Below are 12,542 nucleotides of genomic sequence, written 5' to 3'. Positions count from 1 at the left end.
CCAAGAAACTATTATACTTATATTTTTTATATTGTTTTTTTTTGAATTACATTATTTAGAACAATATGAGACAAGTATAAAAAGTTTATGTTTATTTACTTTTTTAGATTACATACTTATTTTTATTGTATGTAATTGTTTTTCTAGATTTCAGCAACTGTTCTGAAAGTAAAGAAAACTATGAGCCAAAATTAAGTTGATGTGGCCTAGTAATTTCTCTTTTTCCTATGGCTGGAAAATTTACAATTTGCAGACAACGATAAAAGTGGTTTGAAAAAAAAACACAAGACTCGTTTTTTTTTTGGTTTCTTGTCTTTTCATTGAAGAAAAATAAACTATGAAAATTTGAAAATTTTTAAATTGTATGTTGGAAACTGTTTCACTGTTAATTTGGAATATAATATTTTCTAATTAAATTTCTTGACTTTCAAGAAGCTGAATATCATTATAAATAAAAAAAAACTCTGATAACAATTTAAATTTTATTTAAATATTTTTTTTTGTGTATTTTATTTTCACTTATTTTTTTTAATAAAACACTGTTTTTTCTTTCTCAAAAAAATTTGACATAAGGTAAGTCACATTTTTTAAATCTGAAATTGCATTTCCAAAGACAAAGACTTTTTGTTCTAAATAATAAAATAAATTGTAGTTTGTTTTAACAATTTGGTAAGTACAATATAATTTTTCCATTTGTAGACATACTCCGGCCTCTTTTGCGTCGTTGTTAATCCCTACAAAAAACTCCCTATTTACACAGAAAAAATCATGGAACGCTATAAGGGCATTAAACGACACGAAGTGCCTCCACACGTCTTTGCCATAACCGATACTGCCTATCGTTCGATGTTACAAGGTACTGAAAAAATAATTTTCAGTAGAAGTTTAATAATGAATATTTTTTTCTCACAGAGCGAGAAGACCAATCTATACTTTGCACTGGTGAATCAGGTGCTGGTAAAACAGAAAATACGAAAAAAGTCATTCAGTATTTGGCCTACGTTGCCGCTTCGAAATCACCAAAAGGTTCAGGAGCGGTAAGTGTGAATTAAAAAAAAAACGGCATGTTACACTTATAAAAAAATCCTACTCTTATCACCGATTCGCACGTATTTTGTTCTAATTTGTTTCTTTTTCTCTTCTTTTGCATGTATTGTTCTTTCGGAGCACAGCAGAAAGACCTTATTGTAAGTAGTCTATTTTTTTATTTTATCTTTTAGTTATTTCAGCCGGTCGATAAGTTTACAAATGATTTGAAATTTGCTGAAACATTCTTTCAACAAATTTAAAATTATGCGTAGATTTATTGACAGGACATTTTAGTTGGTAGTCGGTGTGCGCGACTTTTTTCTGGATTGCATATATTTATTTTACTTTATTTTTTACTTTACATGCGTTCATCAGAGTCCCACGAGAGAATTCTCGGTATGTAAGTTCAATGTGTGTCAAAGTCTGAGAAAAATCGCACTAAAAAACGACCTCACAACTTAGCTAGTTGGATAGAATAGAAAAAACGTCGCATTTTAACAATTTTGTAGCTCCATTTTGACATAATTGAATCGATTTTTTCTCTTTAAACTCTTTCATGATTCAGATGTGTCGAAATGAAGGCCGTGTGAGTTATCATTATGTGTGTACATTGCTTGAATTTTAATTTTGTTGGACTAAAGTAACGTTTTAATATACAGGGCGGTCTAGAGCAGCAACTGTTACAAGCCAATCCGATTCTTGAAGCTTTTGGTAACGCCAAAACAATCAAAAACGACAATTCTTCCAGATTCGTAAGTATTTGTAAGTTTAATGGAACTTGTTTAAATAATTTTAATTTAGGGAAAATTCATTCGGATAAATTTTGATGCTTCTGGATACATCGCTGGAGCCAACATCGAAACTTATCTTCTTGAAAAATCACGTGCCATAAGACAAGCCAAGCAAGAAAGAACCTTCCACATCTTCTACCAATTGTTGGCTGGAGCTTCCACCGAACAGAAAAGTATGTTTTTTCGCGCATAGTAAAATTTCTTATGTAACTCGTGTCAAATTACAGAGGAATTCATTCTCGAGGATCCCAAATCGTATCCGTTCCTTCGTGAGGATAATCATATAGTACCCGGCGTGGACGATGCTGCCGAATTTCAGGCAACCGTCAAAAGTATGAACATAATGGGAATGACGAACGAAGATTTCAGTGCCATTTTCCGCGTCGTTTCGGCCGTAATGCTCTTTGGAACGATGCAATTCAAACAGGACCGGAATTCAGATCAAGCGACATTACCGGATAACACAGTGGCGCAAAAAATCGCTCATTTGTTGGGATTATCGGTTACGGATATGACGAAGGCTTTCCTCAAGCCGAGGATTAAGGTCGGAAGAGATTTTGTTACGAAGAGTCAGACGAAAGAACAGGTGCGAGATATTTCTGTTTTGTTGAACTCATTGATCTGTTTTCTGTGTAATTTTGAGATTTAGATTACTTGAAACAATAGTCGAGCTTGTTTTACATTGTATCACAATGTTTGGTGATTTACTAGTTATTTGTGGAAGCATAAATAACAGGAAGTTGATAGGTTTACAGCGAGCATGTATTGGAAATTATTTTTTATGTATTATAAAGGGTGTAACGAAAAGATGGGGACAAGAAGTAAACTGAGATTTCCCAGGTCAAAATAAAGTGATTTAACCCAACTTACCTCTATACCAAGTTGCAGCGTTTAAAAGTTACAGGACGCTAATGAAATTATGATTTTTTTTTGTTTAAATTAATAATAACGTAATTGTTAACTAACACAAATATACAGGCTGTTCCGTTTTAATTGTTACAAACTTGAACAGGTGATAGAATACTCAATTTTAAGACAAAAGTTTCCTATGAACATGTATCAAAAAATGTTACGTAAGCGAGCTACACCCCCTGAAAGAGATGCGTTTTTCATGGGGTTTTCCCACTATCTCAGAATAGATAAAATTTCAAGAGTTGGTACAGCTGATTACTTTTAAACACCTGAACGAATCTAAAGATCAGTTGTCGAAATTTTTAATCACGGGTTCCTTAAATGGTGATACAAATTTAATTTTTAATTTATATTCTCTTTATGGTCTTTAAGACAAATTGTAAACTGATTTTACTCAAAAACGGTAAGTTTTATCGAAAAAACCCAAGCGACCTCTTTTTTGTGAAAAACTATGAAATTTAGAATTTCGTGGTTGAAAGTGGCAAAAACCAACCGCCAAAATAGTTAGGGTACTTTTTACCCTAAACCTCCCAGTTTAAGACGCCCCTTAGTAAAAATTTCGACATTTTATTTTTGAATTCATTTGGGTGTATAAAGGTTATCAGTGGTACCAAATTTTGTAATTTTATTCACGATGATTTCTGAAATATTGGAAAAAATCTATTAAAAAATGCACCCCTTTCAGGGGATGTGGCTCCCTTATATAAAATTTTTCGATATATGTTTGTAGGAAACTTTTATCTTAAAATTAAATATTCTATCACCTGGTTAAATTTGTAACAATAAAAATGGAACAGCCTTTTCCATAGATAAAGACACTAAAACCTAAAAAAACAAATAATGCAATTTCAAAAACAATGGCCAACGTCCAAAATTTTAACACCTTTACTTAAATTATATTTTACTCTAAAACCAAGGCCGATACGAAAATTTTATGCCATACAAAAATTGTTTAAAAATAAGGTACCTTTCGAATAAAAAAAGAATAACGCCACTCGGATTACGTATAACAAAAAGATGCCTTAAAATGTGTCAAATTGTTAATAATTAAGTACTTTACAATAAAAATAAAATAAAAGAAATAGCACTAATACATGTGGTTTTGATATAAAATTGCCTGCACCAAATTTCATAAAAATCGATTAATCCATTAAAGAGTTATTAAAGAAAAACGAAAATAATTTTTAAACTTTGACGCCCTCCAACTTTTAAACGGTACAACTTGGTATAGGTAAGTTAAGTTAAATCGTTTTATTTCGCCCTTGGGAATCTCAGGTTGCTTTTTGTCCCCATATTTTCGTGACACCCTGTATTTATACTGAGTGTTTAAATAGATTTAAATTTTAAGACAAAAGTTTTCTATGAACATATATCGAAAAATAATATGTAAGGTATGCCTCCTAAAATGGGTGCTTTTTTAAGGCGTTTTTCCCAATATTTCAGAATAGATAAAATTACAAATTTTGCTACAGCTGATATCCTTTATACACCTAAACAAATTCAAAGATCAAATGTTGAAATGTTTAATCAGGGGCGTCCTAAACTGGGGACAAGGGGTAGTAGGAATTTAATTTTAAATTTTGATACCTTGTAACATAAATTTTAAACTGGTTTTACTCAAAAAGTTAAGTTGTATCGAAAAAACGCTAGACTTTTTTTGTGAAAAATTATGAAATTTAGAATTTCGTTGCTGAAACTACAGCCAAAATAGTTAGGGTAGCTTTTACCCTAAGCCCCACTCCTCAGTTTAGAACGCCCCTGACATTTTTTTAATTTGACATTTTATCTTTGAATGCGTTTAGGTGTATAGAGTTTATTAGCTGTACCAAATTTTGTAATTTTATCTCAAATGATTTCTGAAATAATAGAAAAAAGGTATTGTTAGGGGGTGTAGCTCCTTTAATAATATTTTTCGATACATGTTCATAGAAAACTTTTGTCTTAAAATTAAATATTCTATCATCTGTTTAAATTTGTAACAATAAAAACGGAACAGTCTATAGTATTAGCTAATTTTTCGATTTCTCCTCAGGTTGAATTCGCCGTTGAAGCCATCTCCAAAGCCTGCTACGAACGCATGTTCCGCTGGTTGGTCACCCGTATTAACCGTTCCTTGGGTCGCACTAAACGTCAAGGCGCCAGTTTTATTGGCATTCTCGACATTGCCGGTTTCGAAATCTTCGAACTCAACTCTTTCGAACAACTATGTATCAACTACACCAACGAAAAACTCCAGCAACTCTTCAACCACACAATGTTCATTCTTGAACAAGAAGAATACCAACGTGAAGGTATTGAATGGAAATTCATCGATTTTGGACTTGACCTTCAACCCACCATCGACCTCATCGACAAACCAATGGGAATCATGGCACTTTTAGATGAAGAATGTCTCTTCCCGAAAGCCACCGATAAAACGTTTGTCGATAAGCTCGTCAGTGCGCATTCTGTGCATCCCAAATTCAAAAAGAGCGATTTTCGAGGCGTTGCCGACTTTTCGATTATTCATTATGCCGGTAAAGTAGATTACTGTGCGAATCAATGGTTGATGAAAAATATGGATCCTCAAAATGAGAATGTGGTGTCATTGTTGCAAGCATCGCAAGATCCCTTCGTCATTCATATTTGGAAAGATGCCGAGAGTATCGGACGTGCTAAAGGCATGTTTAGGACTGTTTCGTATTTGTATAAAGAACAATTGGCTAACCTGATGGTGACTTTGCGAAATACCAATCCAAATTTCGTACGTTGTATTATCCCCAATCATGAAAAGAGGGCGGGAAAAATCGACGCACCTTTGGTTTTGGATCAATTAAGATGTAATGGTGTCCTTGAAGGTATCCGAATTTGTCGACAAGGTTTCCCTAATAGAATACCATTCCAAGAGTTTAGACAAAGATACGAACTATTGACACCCAATGTCATTAATAAGGGTTTCATGGATGGCAAAAAGGCATGCGAAACCATGATCAAAAGTCTGGAATTAGATCAGAATTTATACAGAATCGGTCAATCGAAGATTTTCTTCCGAGCCGGTGTTTTGGCACATTTGGAAGAAGAACGCGATTACAAAATCACTGATTTGATCGTGAATTTCCAAGCTTTCTGTCGAGGTTTCTTGTCGAGAAGAAATTACCAAAAGAGAGTCCAACAATTGAATGCCATCCGAATCATCCAAAGAAATTGTTCGGCTTACCTCAAATTACGTAATTGGCAGTGGTGGAGACTTTACACTAAAGTCAAACCGTTGTTAGAAGTGACCAAACAGGAAGAAAAATTGATGCAAAAAGAAGACGAGTTGAAACAAGTCAAAGATAAATTAGAGCATCACATAAAATCGGCAAAAGAATTTGAAACCAAGTACCAACAAGCTCAAGAAGAGAAAGTCATGCTACAAGAACAATTACAAGCCGAAGTGGAGTTGTGTGCCGAAGCTGAAGAAATGAGAGCGAGATTGACTGCTCGGAAGCAAGAGCTTGAAGAAATTCTTCACGATTTGGAAGCTAGAATCGAAGAAGAGGAAGAACGGGCAAATACACTTAATAATGATAAGAAGAAACTTCAATTGACGATTCAAGATTTGGAAGAACAGTTGGAAGAAGAAGAAGGTGCCAGACAAAAATTACAATTGGAGAAAGTACAATGCGATGCCAAGATTAAGAAACTGGAAGAAGATTTGGCTTTGAGTGAAGATACAAATCAGAAGTTGCTCAAAGAGAAGAAAGTTTTGGAAGAGCGTAGTAATGACTTGAGTCAGGCTTTGGCGGAAGAAGAAGAAAAAGCCAAACATTTAGCCAAATTAAAGGCCAAACACGAGGGTACCATAGCCGAATTGGAAGAGCGTCTCCTTAAAGATCACCAACAGAGACAAGAATCGGATCGTACGAAACGTAAAGTCGAAACAGAAGTGAACGATTTGAAAGAGCAACTTTCCGAGAAGAAATCACAATTGGAAGAACTTCAATTACAATTGGGTAAAAGAGAAGAGGAGTTGGCTCAAGCTATGGTCCGTGTTGATGAAGAAGGTGCTCTCAAAGCACAGGCACAGAAAGCACTCCGTGAATTGGAAAGTCAACTTAGTGAATTACAGGAGGATTTAGAAGCGGAAAAAGCCGCAAGAAGTAAAGCCGAAAAGTTGAAACGTGATCTAAACGAAGAATTGGAAGCTTTGAAAAACGAATTATTAGACTCATTGGATACCACAGCTGCCCAACAAGAATTACGTTCGAAACGTGAACAAGAACTCGCCAACTTAAAGAAGAATTTGGAAGAGGAAAATCAAGTCCATGAAGCGACTTTGGCAGATATGCGACATAAGCATACGCAAGAATTGGCCTCTTTGAACGAACAATTGGAGAATATCAAGAAACAGAAGGCCAGTATCGAAAAAGCGAAACAATCGCTTGAAGCGGAAAACGCCGACTTGACGAGTGAGTTGAGAAACGTCGGTGCTAGTAGACAAGAAGGTGAACGTAGAAGAAAACAAGCCGAAAGTCAATTGGTTGAAATCCAAGGAAAATTGGGTGAAATCGAGAGAGCTCGAACTGAACTCGCCGAAAAGAATCAGAAATTACAACAGGAGATGGATAATATCGTTCAGCAGTTAGAAGAAGCCGAATTGAAAGCTTCTGCTGCTTTAAAGAATCAAGGAACTATAGAATCACAATTTGCCGAAGCACAGAGCGCGTTAGAAGAAGAAACTCGTCAGAAATTGGCCTTGAGTTCGAAATTGAGACAATTGGAATCTGAAAAGGAAAATCTACAAGAACAGATCGAGGAAGAAGAAGAAGCCAAAAAGAATCTTGAGAAACAATTGAACGCGGTTACCATACAGTTAGCTGAAGCGAAGAAGAAAGCCGAGGATGAAGCTGAGCAATCTGCTATTTTGGAAGAAAGTAAAAAGAAACTAGCTAAAGATTTGGAATTGTTGCAACGTCAAGTTGAGGAATTAACAGCGGCCAATGATAAGTTGGAGAGAAGCAAAAAGAAAGTAGCTGCCGAGTTGGAAGATACCAATATTGATTTGGAGGCTCAAAGACAGAAAGTTGCCGAATTAGAGAAGAAACAGAAGAATTTCGATAAAGTTTTAGCCGAAGAAAAGCAAGTCAGTGAGCAGTTAATGGCGGAAAAGGACGCGGCAGAGAGAGAAGCCCGCGAGAAAGAAACTCGAGTGTTGTCATTAAGTCGTGAATTGGACGAATCTAATGTTAAAGTTGAAGAATTGGAAAGAATTAAGAGACAACTTCAAGCCGAACTTGACGAATTGGTCAACAATCAAGGCACCGCTGATAAAAACGTGCACGAATTAGAAAAAGCCAAACGTTCCCTCGAAACACAATTGGCTGAATTGAAAGCCCAAAATGAAGAATTAGAAGATGAGCTTCAACTTACTGAAGATGCAAAATTGCGACTAGAAGTCAACATGCAAGCATTACGAGCTCAATTCGAACGCGATGTCCAAGCTAAGGAAGAACAAGCCGAAGAGAAACGTCGTGGTATTGTCAAACAATTGCGTGATCTTGAAGCCGAATTAGATGAAGAAAGAAAGCAAAGAGCAGCTGCTGTAACCGCTCGGAAGAAACTAGAAGGTGATTTGAAAGAACTCGAAGCTCAAATCGAGATGCAATGCAAGATGAAAGAAGATGCTTTGAAACAATTGAAAAAGTCACAACAACAGTGTAAGGAGGCGGTGCGAGACGCCGAAGAAGCACGAGCGTCACGTGACGAACTTGCTGCCGCTTGTAAAGAAGCCGAACGTAAAGTGAAAACTCTCGAAGCTGAGGTTCTTCAATTGAGTGAAGATCATGCCGGATCTGAGCGAGCTCGTCGTGCTGCCGAAGCAGAACGTGATGAACTTCTTGAAGAAGTCAATAATACTAACAGCAAGGGGGCGTTGTTGATTGATGAGAAACGACGTCTTGAGGCCAGGATTGCCACTCTTGAAGAGGAAATCGAGGAAGAGCAAAGTAACAACGAATTGTTGCAGGATAGAGCGAGGAAAGCGCAATTGACGATTGAGCAGTTGACGTCCGAGTTGGCCACGGAGAGATCTCTTGCTCAGAAACAAGAGTCGAGCAAATTGCTTTTGGAGAGACAGAATAAGGAGTTGAAGGCGAAGTTGAGCGAATTGGAGACGGCGCAAAGGACCAAGACGAAAGCTACGATTGCAGCGTTGGAGAGTAAGATTGGAAATTTGGAGGAGCAGTTGGAAGTCGAGGCAAAGGAGAGATTGGCACAACAAAAGACGAATAGGAAGTTGGATAAGAAGTTGAAGGAATTAGTAATGCAGTTGGAGGACGAACGTCGACATGCCGATCAGTACAAGGAGCAAGTGGATAAGGCGAATGCGAGAGTGAAGACGTTGAAGAGACAATTGGACGAGGCTGAAGAGGAAATTACAAGAGAGAAGGCACAGAAGAGGAAAGTGCAAAGGGATTATGAGGATATGTTGGAGAGTAACGAGTCGATGACGAGGGAGCTTAATAGTCTTAAGACTAAATTGAGGTGAGTTTTGAATTAGTAAAACACTCTGTACAGGGTGCTACATTTTGGATGTCCGAATAAACTAAGCTTTAGCCAAAAACGAGTAATACATTCTGGTGCTCATTTTTTGAGGAAATAATATTGGTTAAAACTGCATCCCGCTATCGTCTTTTGTTTTTGACTTATAGACAAAAATTGACATTTAAGTGAAATCTGAAAAAATTCATATCTTCGTTATTATAGAAGACACAGATTTGAAATAAAGACATTATAGAGGCACTTTTTTACGTAGAATTTAATAATGTAGTTAACAATTTTTTTCAGTTGTTTGTTTAGCTGTAATAAAATAAATTTGTATTTTTTTATATAGGAACCATAGATGGCTAATGTCATTTTTAAAAAGCTTGTTTTTTTCTTATCTAAAAAATATATATTTGTAACAAATTATTATAATACAGTGATGGACAGTGAATTTCGTCCACCCAATTTCTATAACAGATTAAAAGTGTAAATTAGTCTTTAGGTTTTCCTAACCTTGTTTCAGAATTTTGATTAATGTTTGTCATGTTGACAGAATGCTTGATGCTTCTTGCTACTTTTTACCTTTGTCCTTTGAAATGGTAGTCTTTGGTATGCCCAAAAGTATAGAGACACGTCTTTGAGACATACCCTTTTGTACCAGAGAGATAATTATTATTTTATTACTGCCGGCATGTTCGAATTTGATTAAATTTGACAATACGCATTAGAATGTCAGTTATCATGACAATAAAACGCAAACTACAGTGAATTTTTGTGAATTCACAGAAATTGAATGGACGAAATTCACTGTCCATCACTGTACATATGTATTACATATGACGTATGTCTGTGGAAGATAAAATGTCACAATGACAAATGAGAAATGTCCAAATATTTTCTATGTAAATTATGACAGGAAACCGTGGTGAACGATTTTTATGAATAAACACCAACAAAATCTTGTTTTAGTTTGTTTTGGGACGTTTCATATAATAATTCAATTTAATTAGCTCAATGTTTTAATTTTTATAAAATTATTTTTTGACATCTAGATAACATACGGACTGCCATGCAACATACGTCCTCAACTAGGACGCCTACTTGATAGAAAGACTTTTTGATCGCACTGTATAAGGATTTAAACTATATTATTCAACCAGTGTCACTAACGAAAGAGTTTTCTAAGTACTAAGTAATGAAAAAAATGCAAAATAAATCGTAAATCAACTTATTGGCGACTAATAACATTTCTTTGTTTTTAAACAAGCTAACATTACCATTGCAACTTCTAGTGATACATAGAGTGTTGTAAAAAAAAGCCGCTATAATTCTTCAATAAAATATATTTTATATGACACAAAAATGACGATATGGCTATTCAAATACTCAAATTCCGTCTATGTCGAACGTTATTCTATACCTCCATTAGATCATCAAAAAAATGTTTTTTCTAATTGTGTAGACTGTTGACACATTTGTCTTTCCGATTTTTGGATTTTTTAAAAATATGTAATAATTTTGTTCTGAGGCGCTCGCATTACTTCTACGGTATCGTATTTTTTAAATTTTTATAATTTTATCGATTTTTTTTCATCTATTTTACAGTTCACAAAACTCTTATTGATTATTATTTACACATTTGGAGTGGAATAGTTTTTCCATGGCCAACTATTATCAAACAAAATATGTATTTCATTTTCTAAGTGTAATTATAAAAAAATATTCTGTTACAAATATATATTTTTTAGATCAGAAAAAAATAAGCTTTTCGAAATTGCCATAGCGCCGCCTATGATTTCCATTTAAAAAAATAAAAGATTATTTTATTACGGCTAAACCAATAACTCAATGTTAACTACATTATTAAATTCCTCGTAAAAAAGTGCCTCTATAATGTCTTTATTTCAAATCCGTATCTTCTATAATAACGAAGATATGAATTTTTTTCGATTTCGCCAAAATGTCAATTTTTGTCTGTAAGTCGAAAACAAAAGACGATAGCGTGATGCGGTTTTAATCAATATTATTTTCTCAAAAAATGAGCCCCAGAATGTATCACTCGTTTTTGGCTAAACATCTTAGTTTCGGAGATTCCCTATGCAGCACCCTGTACATATGCTTCATTTCTTCACAATATTTGGTCATTTCTCACGCAATCATCTGTCATCACAAAAACTTTTTCACTTTTATTTCACCCTCTTTTTGGCTCTTTGCAGCATTAATAAATGATAACGAGTTACGTTCTTCCGGTGATCATGTGGTATGTGGTGTTTGACGGTGTTGGATGTTTCAATGGTATTATATATTAACCGTTTTTCTTTTGCTTTTTTGTTTTTTTGCCTGACTAATTGCATTTTTGTGTTGTCTTCGAAAATATTTAGTATATTGATTTGTAATTTTGTATTAGGCGCGGCACTGGTGCCAGTAGCGGCATGGGTCTGCCCAGACTCAGCGGTCGAGGTTCCATCCAATCCGGGGGCAACGGCTCCGGTGACGATTCCACAACCCAAGATGACGCCGTCGATGGCGAAGATGCCCCCAATTAAGTCGCATTTTACGCATTTTGTTGTAAATATAATTGTATATCCCTTATTAGTACTTAGCATTTTTTAATATGCGCAATTTGTGGATTATTTGTAAAAATCGAACAGTGAGTTCGGCTTAATCAGTATCAGTAATCAAGTTCATTATTTTTTTTTATTTATAGTTTTTTTTATAATTTTAAATATCGTGCTTTATAGTGATTAATTTGTACTTTTAACAGTTGATTGCATTTATTTATATGAAAGTTTATTATTTGCTTAATTTCTTTCTAGGGTTTCATCGTACTTTATATTTTATAAATCTAGGAATTAGTTGGAAGTATCAGCATTTAAATAACACTTATGTATCTAATAATAATAATAATCAATAATCGCTAACGACAAATGACATTTTTTATACAACATTTATAGGATTATATATTTTGTAAAAAAGCATCCCACTAGCATCGAGGAAATTTTGATATTTGACGTTTTTGTATAAAAAATTTCAGGTTTTTGTATGTATATATCCTTAATGTAAAAAATATATACATATTTTTGGGTTTCGGGCTGATTTATTTGTACTTTAACGAGTTCAATAAAATCATAAAAAGGTTGTCGGTTTTTTCTTATCATATCCTTAAAAACAGGCATTTTTGTACCACTTATTCAAGTCTAAAATTTGCTTCAATTATACCAACCAAAAATTTTGTCAACTTGCTGTTTTTCCCCAAATTTAATTAAAATGTGTCCATTTTACCCCGATACCCCCTATTGTATGTTG

General features: G+C 34.7%; 1 protein-coding gene across 4 annotated transcripts in view; it reads left to right on the top strand.

The window, feature by feature from the left end:
- Positions 1–12,374, top strand: part of LOC123004242 (myosin heavy chain, non-muscle) — a 26,671-nt gene extending 14,297 nt beyond the window's left edge. The window contains exons 2-11 of one of the 4 annotated variants that reach the window (XM_044397407.1): positions 700–856; positions 913–1,037; positions 1,173–1,187; positions 1,405–1,425; positions 1,689–1,781; positions 1,831–1,993; positions 2,048–2,406; positions 4,765–9,236; positions 11,453–11,496; positions 11,644–11,834. In XM_044397407.1, coding sequence (XP_044253342.1) covers positions 700–856; positions 913–1,037; positions 1,173–1,187; positions 1,405–1,425; positions 1,689–1,781; positions 1,831–1,993; positions 2,048–2,406; positions 4,765–9,236; positions 11,453–11,465 — 5,418 coding nt within the window. In that variant the 3' untranslated portion in view covers positions 11,466–11,496; positions 11,644–11,834. Of the gene's footprint in view, positions 1–699; positions 857–912; positions 1,038–1,172; positions 1,188–1,404; positions 1,426–1,688; positions 1,782–1,830; positions 1,994–2,047; positions 2,407–4,764; positions 9,237–11,452; positions 11,497–11,643 lie in introns of all 4 variants that reach the window. The other 3 variants (XM_044397404.1, XM_044397405.1, XM_044397406.1) reach the window with 3 other exon arrangements.
- Positions 12,375–12,542: the final 168 nt, after the last annotated feature.

Source organism: Tribolium madens, unplaced genomic scaffold, assembly GCF_015345945.1.
Source record: "Tribolium madens isolate multiple individuals breed KSU strain unplaced genomic scaffold, Tmad_KSU_1.1 Scaffold_1;HRSCAF=32;Tcas5.2_LG8, whole genome shotgun sequence".
NCBI lineage: Eukaryota > Metazoa > Arthropoda > Insecta > Coleoptera > Tenebrionidae > Tribolium > Tribolium madens.
Note: the sequence above shows the minus strand (reverse complement) of the source record. Positions and strands in the feature narration are given on the sequence as shown.